At 43.7% G+C, this 19,056-nt stretch overlaps 3 protein-coding genes across 4 annotated transcripts in view; 1 reads left to right on the forward strand and 2 right to left on the reverse strand.

The window, feature by feature from the left end:
- On the reverse strand, window positions 1–11,861 carry znf488 (zinc finger protein 488). 2 transcript variants are annotated; one of them, XM_028422668.1, is made up of 4 exons: window positions 11,761–11,861; window positions 1,845–2,064; window positions 1,388–1,607; window positions 1–1,212 (listed from the first exon to the last, which is right to left on the reverse strand). In XM_028422668.1, exons 1-4 carry the CDS (start codon window positions 11,859–11,861, stop codon window positions 119–121), a joined length of 1,635 nt encoding a protein of 544 aa, XP_028278469.1. In that variant the 3' UTR covers window positions 1–118. The 2 variants fall into 2 exon arrangements, with proteins under 2 accessions (XP_028278469.1, XP_028278470.1); XM_028422669.1 differs by lacking the exon at window positions 11,761–11,861 and adding an exon at window positions 2,722–2,837.
- Window positions 4,102–19,056, forward strand: part of antxr1d (ANTXR cell adhesion molecule 1d) — a 17,493-nt gene continuing 2,538 nt past the window's right edge. Inside the window, exons 1-17 of the mRNA XM_028422667.1 lie at window positions 4,102–4,449; window positions 7,480–7,551; window positions 7,629–7,700; window positions 7,953–8,034; window positions 8,440–8,470; window positions 9,046–9,119; window positions 9,216–9,284; window positions 9,362–9,442; window positions 9,560–9,620; window positions 12,757–12,855; window positions 13,098–13,167; window positions 15,666–15,744; window positions 15,999–16,094; window positions 16,195–16,233; window positions 16,320–16,418; window positions 16,504–16,668; window positions 16,887–16,967. Of these exons, the coding sequence (XP_028278468.1) occupies window positions 4,304–4,449; window positions 7,480–7,551; window positions 7,629–7,700; window positions 7,953–8,034; window positions 8,440–8,470; window positions 9,046–9,119; window positions 9,216–9,284; window positions 9,362–9,442; window positions 9,560–9,620; window positions 12,757–12,855; window positions 13,098–13,167; window positions 15,666–15,744; window positions 15,999–16,094; window positions 16,195–16,233; window positions 16,320–16,418; window positions 16,504–16,668; window positions 16,887–16,967 (1,416 nt within the window). The 5' untranslated portion in view covers window positions 4,102–4,303. The remainder of the gene's footprint in view (window positions 4,450–7,479; window positions 7,552–7,628; window positions 7,701–7,952; window positions 8,035–8,439; window positions 8,471–9,045; window positions 9,120–9,215; window positions 9,285–9,361; window positions 9,443–9,559; window positions 9,621–12,756; window positions 12,856–13,097; window positions 13,168–15,665; window positions 15,745–15,998; window positions 16,095–16,194; window positions 16,234–16,319; window positions 16,419–16,503; window positions 16,669–16,886; window positions 16,968–19,056) is intronic.
- rrp12 (ribosomal RNA processing 12 homolog) overlaps window positions 14,680–19,056 on the reverse strand; it is a 15,893-nt gene continuing 11,516 nt past the window's right edge. Inside the window, exon 35 of the transcript XR_003671788.1 lies at window positions 14,680–14,697. The gene's annotated coding sequence lies outside the window, so the exon portion shown is untranslated. The remainder of the gene's footprint in view (window positions 14,698–19,056) is intronic.

Genomic DNA, 19,056 nt, shown 5'->3' on the forward strand with positions numbered 1-19,056 from the left:
CCATGCGTGTCCTGGTTTGCTATTTTACAACTACCTACATTCAATGTTATACAATGAGTCTGGAGTTTGTTAAATACAAGCGTCGTTTAGGAAATAAATATGTTTGTCCTTTTTTGTCTCAGTTGTGTGAAGTCATGTGTCTGGACAGGTGGTGCCGTTCTCGGAAGTATTCGTGGCAGATCGGACACGTGAGTTTCTCCTCCCTCCTCCTCCTCACCTGAGACTCCGCTACGAACTCCTTTTTGTGATGAGAGCGCATGTGGAATACGAGGTCAGAGGTCATGCGGAAGGACAGGTTGCATTTGGCGCACCAGTTCTGCACAGACACGCCGAATGAGGTGAAAGTTGGCGGAAGGATCGTGAGGGAAGATGTGGTCTGCAGCTGTGCGCCCATGTTCCTGGACCATTGCTCCGGTGCGTAATGGAAAGCATTGTTTAAAGCAACCGGGGAGGGAACAGCCTGTAAGTCACCGCTCAATATGTTGGATGTCATCAGATTGTTGTATCCCATAACGGTCCTTGATGTAAAGGCTTCGGTCATCTCCTCCAGGCGGCTAGAGGGGGCTATTGAAGCGCTGCTGAGATGAGCCTGTGGGTTAACAGGAGACGTTCTTTTACTCGGTTTACAAAATGCGCTTTTCTGCTCGCCCTGGCTGTTCGACAGGACCAGAGAAAATGCACTGTTGCTGCTTGAAAGCACACCAGAGCCTTCTCCTGCCTCTGGCCGTGCGTCCATCTCCCTGTCCTGCGTAAAAGTCCCCTTGGCCTCCCCTGCTTCAGCAAAATCATCACTCTTACGTCCCAACTGATCCCATTTGATCTTATCAGCTTTTAGTTTTCCCTCAGAGGAAGAGACATCTCCTGCTGCCTGCTCGCTCCCCCTGATCAGCTGTGTGATATTGTGGTCATTGGAAATATTCGTTTTTTCTAACAGAACTGTTTTTCTCCATTTGGGGTAAAGTGTTTCCTCGTATTTTCTTCTCTTTGGGGAAATCTCCGCTTCCTCGTTGCTACCAGATTTTTTATGCTCCAAATCTCTAGCGATGTTGTGGAAATCTGTCACTCGGTGTTGCCGTTTAATTTCCACATGCTTGTGCTCGTAGACATCGCGGCTCCAGGTGTCACTCTTTACTTGAGTACACAGGAATCGGCAATGAGTCAGGAACGGATACTTATTTTTGAAGACCTGGCTGCATCGCCCGCATTTGAATTCTACGAGAGATGAAAACATTGACATTGTATTAAATTCATATTTACGTTTGATCAATTATTTAAATCTCTTTGTTTCACAGAAAGACAAATTTAACGTTGATTTTTGCCCTCTTCAATTAGATGATGCACCTGATGCTGACCCCAATCCCACTCGCATCAAATGTATCACACTCACCTTCTTTTGCAGTATCTGTGAAGCCCAGAAGGTGAGACAGCTCCTGGTCGTACCACACCAGCAGCTCTTCCTCCTGCCGGATGTCCCTGGTGGTCCGCACATACAGCTGACCCGCTTTCAGAAAGGCCTCTATGTTCTGCTCTTCTTCGTTGCGCGCAGCCTGCACGAGTCGCAACCATGACAGCACCAGAGCAGAATTACGCATGGCCTCTGGGTCGACCTGTTGACAGATATGTCGACATTTTCATTTCAGCTCCAAATGTAGATGACTTTATTACAAGTTATACATTCTGTAAAAAAATAATAATAAAAAAATAATAATTTAAAAAGTATTCTCTGGCGTGTGGTAGGTTTTAAATGCTAGACCTTTATAATTCATCTTCAAAAACCATTTTAGAGACTAAAAGACTAAAGCTGTTTGGAATCGCTGCACTGACACAGACATGAGTAGACTCACCCTGAACACATACGACTTGGCTCTCTTGTCACAGGATTTCTGCGCTATGAAGGCGATGGTGTCGTAGAAAGTGTTTTGGAGCACACATGGACCAAAGCACGTGCCTGCAGGTATGCTGCGCGTAACGACCACGCTGGTGTAAAGGTCTGTTGGATGCTGGAGGAATTTGCTGTCACCGGTCCAGATGGACCGAGGCAGGAAGGTGTGATCCATCGTTAAACTGGAACAGAATGAATGAAAAGAGCAGGTAAAGAATTCGGCTTTTAATTGGGTAAAATAAATCAGTTTAAACGTGAATGTATTATTGAATCTAAATGACTACAATTAGTGTGAAATGATACTAAATAATAACCAAACAAAACAACGCGGTGCATGGAATACCTATCAGGTTCCTGTGGTCTGACACACTGAGGATTTCGCTGAATTGCGTTGCCATACTGAACTAAAAAAAAGTGAAACTGTATCTTATTTTTTATTAGATAAAATTACGGTTCTTCTGTGGAGCAGGCGCAGCCGGTGTCGAGGCAATATGATTTCTAACGTCCTTTGTCTCAGTTTTTCACTCGGTTACTCCTTTTGTCTCCACATCTGCCGCGTATAAGTCCAACTGCCTCATCTGTGCGCACGACAAGTTCAGTACGTTTTTTTAGAACATTAACGCTGGCAGATTATTGCCTGGCTAATGTGTTTCCTCTTTCTGGTCAATAAAAAGTAGATCTATTGAGCCTTGGTGTTAAAATGTTCCGCGCTCAGCATCACCACAGAACGATCCGGTGCCAGTTATCCAAACAAAACGATGACCTTTGAGCGTAAATGTGTGTATCCCTGCGTAGAAAGAGGAGAATGTGTGAATTAAGAATGCAGCATGAGGACTCACCCGCCGGACATGAAGGAGGGTGTTTGCGCCTTGTGGCAGCAAGTCGCAGCAGGTGCAGTGGACCTCGGTAACGACGTCCTGTCGTTTCGTGGTGAAGAGTTACTTATCCGACTGAATCTTCCTGCGCACTGTCGTGTCTCTGCTCTCCTACTCCCACTTATCCCCTTCAGAGGGTTCACTGAAGCGTGGCGTATTGATTCTAACACGTGCGCGCTCACGGACACACGGGCGGACACACGCCTTCAATTTAGCCTCTTGTTGGTAAACTCTCCCATATCAGGTTTACAGTCCTTTCAGCGAAGGACACAGTAATTATTTGGACGATAACATTTTAAGGCCTTTTCCATGTTATTACAGGCTTCAGGTTGACCTGCAACCACACACACAGCACCTTTTACGCATTGTGAAAAAAATACAACATGAGCATGGAGCTGTTCACATAGAGGGAACTAATAAAGATACTTTGCACAAGAGGTATCCAAACTACACGTCGGCACGCTATGTGAGACTGAAGGACCGTTTTAGTCAGGTTTCTGGAAACAATAAGTCTTGGTAGTGGAAACTACCCAAAAATGGGTAAATTGTAAAATTGGCCACAATTACATGACATGATGCAGGGTGGTCTGGGTTTGCCACTGGGCAAATACATTATTCATAAACTAAATGTTTCTGTCTAATGAGCATTTAATGATTATTCTGCATCAAAGCTTGGGTTTGGGTTAAATGTCCTGCTGGTTATTGAGCCAAGTTTCTTTAATGAGAAACCGTGAACGCAGAAAAGCCTCGAAGGAGGGCTGTTTGGACGCACTCCAGCTGCCTGGTCAAGGCACAGTCACACTAAAGACTGGTACTAATACTATTTTATTTGATGATAGATTATATTTATTTGCAGCTTATCACACTGCATTAGTGTGGGAAGTGTGATAACAATCACAGGAACACTTGGAAATCCTCTCAGCATCACATCCTTTCGTTCAGAATTCAATTGTCTTTGTAGTTCCATTGTTTTCCTATTAGGGGCGAAATGTTGGAGACAGTGGATGGATACAACTGCCACAAAACAAGTCAGTAATTAATGAATATGACATTAAATCACTGATCACTTTGTAACTCTGTGGGCCAGTAGAGTGGTCTAATATCTAATAGAGCAAAATATATTTTTATTGCATAAAAACCCATTAAGGCAGATTTCTGGAGCACACCTCATTTTTTTTATCTGCTTTTAATTGCGCTGTCTGGATATCTGTTCCCAAATTTTTATGTTCTGTGCGGTCATTTTTTTTCTTCTGTGGAAAATCTGAAAAAAAGTGGAGTTTTGTGTGTCTCCTCGGGTGTCGCTCCTCTCCTTCATCCTGCCCTGCTCCAATGCGTTTTTTTCCTCAGCCGAAACAGAAGACTTGGTTCGCCCGGCATACTCTGACCAAGACTCTTGTGTGCTAAGTTCACTAAATCTCACAGGACAGAACAACAAGAAAAACGCAGCTATACGCGCACAGTCGGTCCAAAAACAGATGGTAGAAGGAAATGTGAAGATCTTAAGCTGTGGCTGTGTTGGAGAAGTCAACAGTAATAACCGGGAAAGATGGCGAGGACACAGGCTCGCATGTTCCTCGCCTTGGCTCTGCTTGGAATTTTCTTTCTCTGTGTTTCGGTGAAAGGGGAGCAACAGGAGGAGGAGGAGAAGAGGTCCTGTCAGGGCGCCTTCGACCTCTATTTTGTTCTGGACAAGTGAGTCTCCGTTATTATTTATGGCTTTGTTACTTTCTGCTCGCTGCGCATTGCCATGCAACGGACTAGTTGTTTGGAAACGCGGAGCGCATCAGTCGAACATCTTCTTGTAACGCTATTGTTCTGAAAACTTAACTGCACGGGAGTTTGTAAAAAGTCTGAAATCCGGCTTTTATCTACTAATTGTCCACTGTATCAAAGAATCAGCCCTAAAATGTGTAACGACAACAAAGAGAACACACCTACAAGCAGCCTAACGCTCATTGTTTATGTCCCAGTGTCTGATAGGAAAATAGGACAATGATTGTATTGGAAGTATGACAGAAAATTCTGGACATTTGGCGCATGCTTTTCTTTTCGTCCAGTTCAAAGTGGTGAGGCAAACAGACTTAGCTGTACCCACGGGATGTGGGCAGGGCGTGCAGGATGGATAGAGTTTCAGGCTGATGACGCCTGCGGACACAGCTACAGGAGCTGCCTACAGCGGTGCTGCGCGGCCCGGTGATCTCTTTAACTGAACCCACCAAAATGACGAGAAACAGTGAGGTTAGTAAGTTTGTACAAAGTAGAAGAAAAACATGACATGCATGCTTCATGAGGCTTTCTTTATAAAGCCTTATAGATCAGCTGTAAGCCAAATTATAAAGCAGTTTGAACAGACTGTGTCTTCCAACTCAACCCAACAGTTTCCAGACAAAAGCCAGCACAATATTGTTTTTAAAAAGTACCAAAACTAGACTACTCATTTAGAAATGTTGGCTACCCATAGACTAATCCTAAAGTGACCCTGTCTCTGAAATATTTCTCTGTATATTTGTTTACATTGGGTTGGAGTCGGAGGGCTGACAGGAAATGAAGTGTGAGAGAGCAAGAATGACAACAAAAACAACAGAAGTTCCCAGCCTGACTTCAGTCACAGACCCTTAAATTACCTATTTTGTTGCACCTCTGCCTGTCCTTATGTGAATATCTGCATGCCTGAACATAAACACCTTTAGCAGCTTTCACCTCCCCTATCGAGTATAATGACATTTACATTAAGATCTGGATTACTGTGCCGTATGCTGATTACGTTCAGCCTCTAGACGATGTGGGCATGCCAGAGGTTCCTGGTTTGTGTCAGAACAGCCCGAGTTCTGAAACCAAAATAAAATGGTTAGGATCGTTCCTGTGCTCGTGTAAATGCACTCATGCTGACTGTGCTGCTGTTTCACACATTATAATTGACATTTTTGTCATATCTTGGCTCCCACTGCAAGGAAAGATTATACACATGACGTGTCAAAACATGCTGAGTGAGGAGACACTCAAAAAATACAAAGTAGTCTGCCATATTCATGAAAAACAAGTTCAAAAATTAAAAGAATGATGTTTTCAGTAGAATGATTGAAACATCATGGTGTCATTTATGAAGGAAAGAAAGTGCTCCCTTTGTCCTCAGCTGCCCTGCATGCTCCACCTATGAGCTGTGAGACGGTGACACAGCGAGTGACATTTTACTTTGGTTTGGAAACAGTTGTATGATCTTTCGGATGTCCACACATGGCACCATCTGTCAGCTACTCTTCTCTCTTTACCCTTTGCTTCAAAAAGTTTAGGAGGAGCCCGAGGAGCGTGGCACATCATGCATGGCCAAGCCTCTGGTACGCCTCTGTTTGTTTGGCTGTCTGGACCTGCAAGCTGTAGCAGGCCTTCAGGAAGCTGCTGATCTTTCTCCAGAGATAGCACCGACTTGTGGGCTGGTCTTAAATGCCACACGGTGACCTAATCTAATATTTCAGTGGTAGAAAACAGCATGGGGAAGTTTCATTTGTCTATACTGGTCTTCACCTCCTGAGTATTTGTCTTACTTGTTTTTGGCAGCACTGCTCAGATGGTTATGAGGCATGCTGAGTGGAGAGTGTGTGTATGTGTGTGCTCTACTGAAAGCAGTACTGATCAGCTCTGTACATTCCTGCTCTCGATGTCTGACCCACACAGAATACCAAGCTGCATTTTTCCTCTGTCTGGTTGCCCACAAATGAAATAATAGGTGTTGGGTTCTAAACAGAGATTCAGTTTCATGTTGGAGGGCAAATATAGCTGACGAAAATGGTTCTGCCATTACAAATAAAAAATGCAGGTAGACGTCTGAAGGATCTAGTGCTCAGAATGTTCTTAGTATTTACTCATAATGAGCAGATGGTTTTGTTTTTAATCAAGGATTAGTGCATACTAAGTAATCCAATAACAACAGTTGGTAATTATTATTAATTAAAACAATTATTATAAGACTACAATGTTGTTTTCACACTGGCCAACACGTTCCCCTTTGGAAATCTCCTCTTAGATAGATCCCTTTATTATGCTCTCACTTGCAGAGAAGAGGATAAGTGGAGCAGGAAGTCACTGGTTAAATGGAAGATACAAAAGAAGCCATCATAAATCTCACCAGCTCAGACTTTCACTTTGCTTCTGACCCTGTGATGCATACACTCAGAGAGCCCTGCCTTTTGCAGGGTTTGGTGCTCAGGCTGTTTGATGTTCCATCCTCACACACATACACATTTGCACATTTGCCCTCCTGCTGAGTGTTACTTCTGGGTCCCTCTGTTGTTCATGTCACAGCCTTTTTTGCTCTGTGGATCCCCAACCTGTTGTTGTCCTGGCTTTGCTCAGTGGGACCATCTGTTTCCCCTCTTCGCAGTCTCACACACACAGACTCACTCACGCAAACACATATAGCATGCACAGAGGCCAGCTGCCCTCTACATGGTTCCTGCTAGAGGCAGACTGCTACATCTGTCCCTGTCTAACCTCAACCCTCTGGCCCAGCAGCAATTAGCCCCCATTAGCAGCCCCATGGGACTGGGTTTCATTAAGGAGACTGTCATGTATGAAGCAGCAAGTAGCAGGCTAACCAGCAGCTGACAGGTTACAGTCCAAAGTAATGGAATGTGATTAAGTAACCAGAAGAATGTCCCTGATGAAGTCCCATGGCCAGTAAATCCAGTTTGTACATACAGTTCTACCTTTTGTGTTGTTTTGCAGATCTGGGAGTGTGAAGCATCACTGGACAGAGATTTACTCTTTTGTCCAGCAGCTGGCACACAAGTTTATCAGGTACGAGCTGGATGAGGTATGAGTATTTTTTTATTTTTCTCTGCTATCTTATGTGAAACTACGTTTTGTGTCTGCAGCCCCATGCTGAGAATGTCCTTCATAGTCTTCTCCACACGAGGAAATATCATCATGAAGCTGACTGAGGACAGGTCAGTCACTGGTGTCTCCTACTTTTTACCATATATGGATGTCAGCTTAAGGCAAATACAGAGCAGTGTTTTCAGCCTACGAGGCTGAGGACTATAATCTTTTTCTACTTGAGCCAGGAAATTACTTGCAAACTCAGCTCACTCCCTATCTCCCTTCTTGTTTCTACTGTATTTAAGATATGTCTCCATAACTCTTCTCAAGAGCAGCTTTGTTTTAAAGTACTTTATCTGTCTGTCCATTCACCCCTACAGGGACGCCATCACTGAAGGCTTAACCGCTCTGAGAAAAGTTGTCCCCGGAGGAGACACATTTATGAACTTAGGCCTGGAGATGGTAAGGCTGAGTTGCAGAGCTTAATACATTGGCAAAGTCAGCCAATATCATGTGAGATATCCACTGAGGATTAATTGAGCCTGGCAGCTGGAACCAGGGCCAATTAGATAACTATGAGGAGTGGCTCAGATCATGAATGACTTGCTGCTTCTTGAAAGTGCAGAGCTTAATATTTCAGGGAGGCATTTTGAAATTAAGAACGTCCATTTGGATTATTACTCTTTTTTCTGAACAGGAATATATTTTGTAGCATTTCCAGATGACATAAAAGTTTGTTCAGTCACCAAATGAACTGTACTTTGATGTAATATCTGCATGCTATGATTATCAGTTCTGGATCTTAAAAGTAAAAGTTTGAAACTGTACATGTGGTGGAGCTGTGACTAACTCTCTTTGCACTTGCAGGCGAATACACAGATCTATCAAGAGAAGCAAGGTAACCATGGTTACACTACAAAATAACTGTGTATTATTGCAGTTTGTTGCATGGCTCACCAATACAACTTCATATTCTGCCTCTGCAGGCTATTCTGGATGGCCTCTCATTTAATACATGAAGTAATTACCATTACCCTAACTGGTGATATGTGTCAACTAATACACAGTGAATAACTGGAATTCATGATACATCAGGTTCTGGTATACAGCCTGTTTTGGCACAGTGTGTCCACATAGCATCCCAAAATTCACTATGATTGAAATTTGCGAATGAGCACACAAACCACAGTACTGGCAGATAGAAAAAGGGTGCATTCTGGGAGGTTTCTAAGATGTCACTGCAAATCATCCAGTCGAGTTTGTGGCCTATAGAGACGCCCTAAGGTCGCCCATCACCCTGGTGCTCCAAGCAATTTTCAGACTTGTCTGGCTCTTATGGGAATGTGACCACTCAAAAACTTGACAATGTACCTAACAGGGTCCCCAAAATACAAAAGTGTGGAGTAGACCAGATAAATGGTTATCAGGAAATCTCCTGCTATGACTACTTTTTGAAAGTTGTGTGTTCTGCAGGGACTGCCAGTGTCATTATCGCTCTGACTGATGGAGAACTGAACGAGTGGCAGTTTGACACAGCACAGCGAGAGGTAAGATGTGGTGCCAGGGGTGGAGTCAGTTGTACGACTAGGTTACAATACGGCTTCCATTGCTGTCCTGTTTTAACAGGAATTTTCTTATTGCAGGCACAGAGGGCCAGATCTATGGGAGCCATTGTTTACTGTGTTGGAGTCAAAGAGTTTAATCAGACACAGGTAAGATCCAGAGAAGGAAATTGAAAAGTTTGCAAATAAAGCACAGGTTATTTTACTTTCTGTGTCTGTTTTTGCAGCTCGCAACTATTGCAGACACTGTGGAACATGTGTTTCCTGTATGGGGAGGCTTCCAAGCCCTCAGGGGAATCATTGACTCGGTATGGCACAGACATACCACACATATGTCGTATAAACACTCAACCACATAGAGAGAGCCATAAAATTATATTATTGAATTATCTCATGGCTTTTTTTTTCATGTTCGTTTCTCTCAGATCATAAAGAAGTCCTGCATTGAGATTCTAGCAGCAGAGCCGTCCAGTGTGTGTGCAGGAGGTAAGAACTGTGGGGAGGGAGGGCTCTCCTTTTCCTTGTTAAGACAGTGGGCAGCCACGGAGTGTGATTGTGTCAGATGACAGTCATCTAAAGCCTCTGGAGTGGAACATGAGGCTGAGTAATCGCACGGACGCTTATGACCGCAGAGTGACAGAGAGCGTATTGTCATTCACGGCCGGGGGAAATTAGCATAGCCGCTTCAGCACAGCATGTGTGCTAAAAAAGAAAGAGGGAGGGGGGGCGGGTGTTGGTCAGAAGAATTAGTCGTGAATCTTTAAGCATGGCTGCATCTCTGGCCTAGTTTGCCACATTGTATATGCTAAATAGCCAATTGGCTTGTTTAAAGCCTCTCCTCTCCTTCACCTCTTCCTCCGTGTCCAGCTCCTGTGCTTCTAGACAGCAGTAAGAAGTAAGAAGAGAGAAAGCCATTATGGGTAGCCAGCAGGATGGATGAGCTTTGACATGACCTTATTAGGACTCACTTAACTGAGTGCATTTGCAGCCCTGCTACCAGGACAACCAATGATGAGATTAACATCCATTATGGGATATGAAGGACAGAAAAGGATGTGGAGAGAGGAGAGGATTCAAAATGTTGCACTAAACAACAATAAGGAGGAAAGAAACACAAAAATAAATCCTCATGTGATGATTACAGTGCCAGGTCTCTTGGCAGAGACTGAGTGTGTGTCACTCGACATTTGCCCAAATATCCTCCAACAGCCTCATTTATTATTCGATTGATGAGCAGCTTAATGGTCAGTGAACTAAGAAACCAAGGACCCGCTTTAACCAAGGCCCAACTCTGGCCTAATTAATGAAGACTTGCCTTTGTTGTGATTTGATGTGTATGATTAAAACACGTCCTTATTCTTACATGTGAAATAGTGTGCCATGGATTTAAACTGCAAGAATAAGAACAAGGTGACTCAGAGGTTTGAATATATAACGTCTTATTAACATCTATCAATCCTGAAGCATATACATTGTGATGCCCTGCATATAGATGGTGACAGTCCCTCTGTTTTTCTCTGTCTGCGTGGAGTCACAAACCATATCGTGCATGCTTTACTCTAACACACACATTTAGATACTCTTTACTCAGCTAGCACACACACACATCGTCAAGCACATACACATGTCCCTCACACTGATGTGAAGTGACCAGACCGAGCTGCCTGCAAACAGGCCATCAGACTGGACAGTGAACACTGGGCCACACTATCAGACATGACAGCACTGATTCCAAACACACACACACACATTGAGGACAGTTAGACTTAGGCCTGAGATCTAACATGACAGCAGAGATTGCTGCTTTCATTAACGTCTGACCCTTTTCTCCCCGTTGTCCCATCCTCCTTTGCCCCTCCCTGCCCTTCACTGTCCTCTCGCACTAACGTGATTGAAGAGCCGCTGTTGGGACAAGCCGTACCCCCCCACTTTCTCCATGTGCACACACACATACACATACAAGTGTAATCTTTGTCATACATTCAGGTGTAGATGTAAATGGACACAGGGGCCACAGAGGCCAACAGAAGGCATACAGAAGAGGGCAGCAGCATATGTGTTGTACATGTTAGCAGGGCACCACCAGTCCCTGCCCACCATTCATCTGACAGCACTGACCTTTTCGCCCATCAAGCCTCAGAGTATGTGTGTGTGTCAGTGTTTGTGAGTGTGGAAGGTTCTCAGACTCAGACTTTATTAGACCAAGGTTTTAATAGAGCTGTAAAAATCTATAATACTATTTTACAAGATATTTGAAACGGCTTTATTGCAAATATCTTTGGTTTAGATATGTCTCATATGTCATGCTGTTTTTAATTGCTCTTGAACCAAAAGAATTCACATTTTATTCTTCACTGTTACAAAAGTAGGACAATAGTGGTTCTCATATAACTATAGTATGGTAATAGTTCCATTTTCTTTCCACATCATACTCAGTGGGTTTTTGTGTGTGGCCTCTGCATATGCTATTTGATGATAACATTATGTGAAAGGGAGATGACTGCTGATCATGGGGAATAATTAGTGGTGAGTCTGCTGTTGTGATACAAATCACATAGGCTGCATTTTTTTTATCATGTTATAATTGACAATATATATTATATGATATTATATGATATATACTCACGGATCTTGTTGTGCTGTGTCGCAGTAGTACTGTGCATTACTCCCTTTCCATCTGCCTTGTCCATCACCACTTTTTCCTTCTGATCTCCTCCAAATCTTCATTCTCCAAGATCCTTTGCAGCATCTGTAAACATGTGCAAACATCTGTAAAAGTGGTGTTTGTTTTTTTTTCTCTCCTCTTAGCTCAGCCTCTGTTTTGTGTATCTATATTTGTTGCTTTCATGACAGCAGCTTGTCTGACCTTTAAAGAAATACTGCCACATATACACCCACTCCCTGTAATGTTTTTATCCAGTGATCTTCACGCTGGAGCTTTAAATGTTAAAGGTGTGGCAAATGTTCACTTCCATTAGCCAGGATTATGCTAGAGGTACACAGTCAGGACCACAAACACATGTTCAAACACATTATTCATCTTTGTGTAAAGACAGATGCTTGCATGTTTAGAAAAACACACTTAAATACAATAGATGCAGACACTGCTGTGTTAATGCCATGCCATGGTGCCATAGGTAAGGTCAGACCTACTTTGACAATGCTGTGCTGTTGTCAGGCCTGCAGGCATGATTTTAAGCAAGTGTTTTCTTCCCACTCTTTAACATATGCTGGTTAGCAGCCACATAGACACTCCAGCATATGCTGTCAGTGCACTTTAACAGTGCCTAGGGGAAGTTAAAGGTCAAACACACACACACACACCTTCTGGCTACTGCACAGTCTGAGATATTTGTGAATAGCAGCACTTTAAGCATTAACACCACTGGAGCATATTATGGCCTTTTCCACACATACACGCACAAGCACACAGATGGATATAAACAAGCAGCAATGAAGCATGCACAAGTTTCTACTGCACATCAGAGGAAGGGAATGGCCGTCAGCACTCACCATAATTGCACTCTGAAAATTCTCTACTCCATCATGTCCAATTTTTATGACTGCGTGTTGCAAATCTTTCTGATGATGCCTGCAATCTTTTTCTGTTTCATTTTCTAAGAGAGTTTCCAGGTGGTGGTGAGAGGCAATGGTTTTCTCCATGCCAGAAACACCAACCAGGTCCTCTGTAGCTTCAAACTGAATGATACACACACTGTGGGTAAGTACATAAACGGAGAAAAGGTACATTATGCACCGAAGCAAGAAGTTATATCAACAAACTACATTCAGAAAATGTACATATACACTGCATACATTGGAGTTAGATGAGCTAATCAAGTGTAGTGCTTTCCCCACTAACAGGTGCATTTCCTGTAATTGGTGGTGTCTTTGAGTAAATATATGACTTTAAAGTTATTTTTCTAATCAATTTCTGTCCTAAATGTGTTTTTCTCTGAACAGATGAGAGACCAGCTGAAATACAGAATACCTTCCTGCTCTGTCCTGCTCCTGTCGTAGAAGAAGTAGGGAGGTAAGCCACTCCATCTCCTTCCATGTACAGCTGTACCACAGATATTTGCCAGCTGCACAAGTTTTGGTGTGGACACCGAAGACTGCTGTCCTTGAACAAATTAGGGCCAAAGTCATTGTGTGTCTGTGATCAATCAATGTTTGTCACAGCTAACGAACCCAGACACCAATCACGCAGGGACAACAGGAGTAGAGCCCAGGAACATGACTTAATGAGAGCCTGCTCCAGAGAACCTTGTGTGCGTGTGTGTGTGTGCATGACGTTCCCAATCTCTGTCTGGCACTTTGGGAGAGAGAAAGTGTGAGTGGAGTCAGTGGGCCAGTGTAAAGTTTCCTCTCAGGGTTTTCAGGATAGGATTTTCTTGCAGGGCAGACAGAGCGATCACTGTGGGCTGAGCTCGGAGAGGAACGAAGCCCAGCAGCCTTCCCGTCCCTGCAGCCTGCAGTTCCATGCATAATTATACACTCAGGCCCGCGGCCTCAGACACCTCCCAGTCATCATCTGTCTTGTTTCTGTCACTCAGATTTTTACCATGATTTGAGCTTGTCGTGTTTGCTGTGAAAAGTATTGCTTTGATGGGGAAGTGTTGCTCAGAGATGGGGAAAAAATACATTTTGTTTTTACAAACTGGCTTTAAAAAGATTTAAAACTGTCACATAAAAGATATATTACTCAGACATTATGATAAAAGTAGGATATCACTGGCACATATAAACGTCCAGGGTTTGACATAATTACAGGCAAATCAATACTTTCACTGCTGCTATCCTTGTCTCTGCTTTAGTTGTTGCCATTGTGGCTTTGTGGCAGGTGGAGCGGCTTCTCCTGGGAGAGGAGCAGATCAGAACAGGGAGCGTCATTACACACTGCAGTGATGCCTGAAGGAGGCGTCCTTCCATGTAACATACGCCCATTAGAGCAGAGTCAGCACTGCCTAACACCCTGACTGCTGCTAAAGAGGTAGTCAGCTGTGAATGGCTGAAGGGCCCAGAGAGAAGGCCAGCAGCTGGCTGATGAGTCCTGGGCTTCTGTGCAGTACATGTGGAAATGTGTAGTGAGGCGAGCATGACAATGTCAAGGCTGGACAGGTGTTACAAAATAGATTTCATGTACTGTTGTGCTATTTTTAGCCAGATTATAGACAGTTTATAAATATGTGAAGGTCTATATTTCATTTAATTGAGACACACAATATTATTGATTACATAAAGAGGCAGTGATTCCTGATACATCACCACTGTTCCTGAAAACAATCATTCGCTGCAGCCCCAAAATCACCCTTACATGTCAGACCACATTATAGGTGAGCTGTGTTGTGGGTTGTTGAATCTTTACATGAAATCTCCAGCTCCCAGCATCACCTCTGCACCTAAACCCCAAAGACCCTCACTCACCTCTTGTTTCACCCAAGTCGTTGTCGCATACAATGAAGTCACTGACGCTGCTGTCACACAAATCTGTGTTGACTGGGAACCTTCCGGATGCAGCTCCCCCTCCTGTGCAAACACACACACACAAATACACACACAGGGGCAAAGACATATATAGGGGGTAGATTGATGATTGATAGGGGCTGAGATCTCTCTGTCAGAGTGGAGCTGATAGCACCATGTCTCCTGCCTGCCAGAAAGGAGGGCTGACCGTATGATGGGGAAGAGGGGGAACAGAACAGGGAGGGCAGAAGAGGAAGACAAGATTAGTGACACCTGCACCACCAATTTCCTACTTCCAAGTCAGTGTCAGCATGAGTTATGAGACTTGCTACAGTGGCTTTGAGAGGGTACATGAGGTGCTGAAAACAGAGGTTGCGACTGAGGAAGTGAAGAGGGTGAGTGGGGGGGTGCTCAGAAGGGAGGAACAGTGCTGAAGGGATGTAGAACATGAAAAAGCCTTCCTGCTACCATCCCCCACGTTCAGCTTCCTCTCCTCTGCTCTCCCAACACCACCTCCACCACCCTGTAGTGACCTCCGCCTTGCCGCCCCCTCCTCAAATCTAGACCCAAAGCTCAATGCCCCCTTGTCTGCATTGCCCTAAACCATCAGAACAAGAAGCCTTTCTCCATTCTTCAGTCCCGCAGTGTACTGTTAAGACAGCATGTCTTGTTTTTGTTCATATATTTTGAAGAGATTCCGTCGACAAAAAAGTCTTTTTCACTCTCATGTACACTTGGTTCTATTCTAGCTACACAATCTGCAGAATAAGAAGTCTTTTTAGCCATCTGTGGTTTCCACATTAGATGTCTGGGTCTGATCTGAGCAGAAGAGATTCCTTCTGTGGGTGGGGAACTCGCTGACCTCTTGAAAGGCTTCGGTTTTGTGTCTTTGTCAGCATATTTGTGTATTTATTAAGGGAACAAGTATGGACAAAGTAGATAGAGGAATGCATTTGGTACCTTGGGCGGGCTTCTACAGTATCCAAAACAGGACCATGAATGTTGTTCAATGCAGCGCATTCAGGTGTGAGGTGTCAGATAATCTTCATGGTTTATTGTTTTCAGGGTGATCTACCTGCAAGTGAGCATGAATGAGGGCCTTTCCTACATCACCAGCTCTGTTCACATCACCACCACTGAATGTGTGAGTGCTGGTAGTATACAGTCTGCACTGCAGCAGTGATACATATTTCTCTCTGGCATGCTGCCTTTTCTAAATTAAACTTTCTTCCAACTTTCTTGGTTCTCTTATCTTCTCTCTTCCCTCTCTGAGGTCTCCTCTGTTGTGTCTGTCTTCAGAGGAGGCTGTGAGTACTTTTGCTTTTCATTTTCCCCTCTTGTTAGCATCTGTTGTCTGTTCAGTTGCGTCTAACCTTCATCCTGTCATTCTGTTGGCAGTTTGATGGGACCATAGTGTTAATATCGTTGCTGGTGGTGTTCCTGCTGCTCACTTTGCTGATGATGTGGTGGTTCTGGCCTCTCTGCTGCACTGTGGTAAGTTTTGCAATTGAGACAGTTCAACCAGGGGACCTTTATAAATAACTGACTTCAGGTTAATTATGTGTTTCTTTGTTGTTGTTTTTTTAACCCCTAGGTGATCAAAGAACCTCCACCGCCTCCACCACCAGAGCCAGTATGTCACCAGCTACTAGAATTCATACAAGAATATGGAAGTGAATATAGTGTGTGTACACAATACAAGCTGCATTGTTCTTACAGGAGTCAGATGATGAGGATGGGATGCCAAAGAAGAGGTGGCCCACTGTGGATGCTTCTTATTATGGAGGAAGAGGAGTGGGTGGCATCAAACGCATGGAGGTATTCACACAGACACACAAACACCTGTCTTTGGAATAAAGAGAGAATACAGTATATTAATATATAAAATATGTTTTACTCCCAGGTGCGATGGGGTGAGAAAGGGTCCACCGAGGAAGGGGCTAAACTGGACAAACCTAAGAATGCAGTTGTAAAGATGCCAGAGCAAGAATTTGAACCTTATGAGCCTAAACCTCGAAAAGCTCCCCGTCGGCTCCCACAGCAGAGGAGGTGGTACACCCCCATTAAGGTCAGTCTTTTATGATATTTAGATTTAAATAGATGATATAATACTTTAGAGAATACAGAAAAATATTTTTTTACAAATACTACTTTCTCAGTAGAGGAGACATCCAGCACCTTCAGTCCATTTTCTGTTCAGCTGCCACAAAAGTCACAAAGTAGTGCACAAGTTTGATTTTTGTGCATTGCAGTATTAAATTCCCCTCTTCTTTCTGGGCCATTCAGGGGAAACTTGATGCTCTGTGGGCGCTGTTCAGAAGAGGCTACGACCAGGTATCTCTGATGAGACCTCAGCCAGGAGACCAGGTGAGCCTGCAACCTAACTACACATCACAATTCAACATAAAGGCAGAAACAAAACTATCATTTGGGGATTATGTGTAATTTCAGGGGGATTGCTTTGCAACCACCTAAAAGCCTTTTAATAGCAAGTTAGGCGGTACTGAAGGTTTTCTGTCTGAACACTAGAGCGTCTGCATTCTTCTTTTTTCCGTCTGCTACACTGCTGTTACTATAAAGACATGTGTGAGTAAGTCACATGTACAGGACGTCTTTAACACAGCAACGCAGTTCTGATTTTACACACACACACACATTCACAGTGAGTCAATGAGCTAGTGATACCACTCTGTCCTCAAAGCTGCAATTGTTCTCAAACAAGGAGCACTGTACCCTTCTGTACTTTCCCTCTGTGACTCCCAGAAAATTAGTAGGTTTCAAAATAGCATCTTACACCGGCACTCTCTACCTTCAAGTGATGATTGTGTCATGTGTGTGTTTTATGTGCTATTTATGTGCATTTGCATTTGCATTTGCAAGTTATTACTGCTGCTTCCTAAATCATGACATCAGTGTGTACCCTCCAAGTGTGTGTGTGTGAACAAGACAGAGCAGAGCGGTCCCTGTTATCTAACCTTGACCCTGTAAATGGCATCCCATAAGCCAAAAGACATGTTTTCATCATCATACTGGTTGTCATGGCGAAACATCTGCTCTCTTGTAAATGGCATCATTGTCGGTTCTCATCGCACATCACTGCAAAATTTAATTGATTTGTTCTCTGAATGGTATGATTCATCTTTACTATATAACAGTGTGAGTGTGTCTGCTGTATCTGAAGTCTATGAAAGTGGTCCCCATCCGTGGTTTTATCCTTTCTTTCCATCTTTTTTTTCTTTCTTTCTTAGAGTAACAATGAATCTCTGTCAGGACAGAAGTTTCTGGAGTCTTTGTCAGTCAATTTCTAAGGGGCTGTGCTTCACAGAGCCACTTCAACAATGACCCCCACAACTCCCTTCACGCGCCATTAACTGAAAATAAAACCCTGCGCTTTTCACTTGGAAAAAGATGAGTTAAAAAAATCCACTTTTGTTGCAAGGGAGATGCTTAGAACTGGTGCTAACAGTCATATCAAATAATGAAAGTCAACAATTATTCCTCATGAGAAAGCCAAATTCCAAACATGGATGACAAACCAGCACATACGGATTACACAAAAAGCCCAACAAGGTGGCAAATAGTACAGCCATAACTAACAAGGTTCAGCCTTCCGAATGCGTCTTCAAAAGTAGCAGCTCAGGAGGAGCCCGTCCTGCTTTCTCCCCACATTACTCCTACTTCACTGCCTCTGCAAACGGCCATCAGCGGGCTGCCAGTTTCTGCCACACTCCTTGTTTGCATTTCACCTCCCTCTCCTCTCCTCTCCTCTCCTCTCCTCTCCTCTCCTCCCTCTCTCTCTCTCTGTACTGTGTTTGTGCGTGCATGCATGGCACTGTAACATGTGTGTCAGCTTTCCCCGAGTGCGCGTCAAACAAACAGATGGGGAGTTGAAAGGCCACGAGCCATATTGTGACAGACGAGATTCCCTTCTTTTGTCCCCAGAGCTGATGGCACCAATGGCCCCATCACACCAAGCAGGCTAGACCAGAGGGTGGTCACTAACCCTGCATCCTCACACATCAACAACACAAATGGGTAGCTTTCCTTCTTCATCCCCACTACCTCCTCTTCACCTCAAGATTAGTTCACACAAATTTCTTAAATCAGTGGTGTTGGAATTGAATCACTGAACCTTTATTAAGGCCAATTAATTTCCATTTCTTTAATTAACAGTAATCAATAGTGAGTGGTGCCCATGAAGGGTTAACTGAGTTAAAAAGGGCTATAGTGTTAAAAATTACACAAAAACAAAAATCTAGAAATGCACATACGTACATGTTTTTAAATCTGGTTGAGCCCCACACTCCAAACTCTGTTTACCTCCAACAGTATGGAGGGTGAAATGTCAGAATCTGACACTGCAATGCTCTCTAAATAAAACCTAAACTATCTATAAAGTGTGTAAACTCCTGCGAGTACACATGCAGCATTTTCCTGAGGTGACAGGCAGAGCTGT

The sequence above is a fragment of the Parambassis ranga genome, chromosome 15 (assembly GCF_900634625.1).
Source record: "Parambassis ranga chromosome 15, fParRan2.1, whole genome shotgun sequence".
In the NCBI taxonomy this organism is placed as follows: domain Eukaryota; kingdom Metazoa; phylum Chordata; class Actinopteri; family Ambassidae; genus Parambassis; species Parambassis ranga.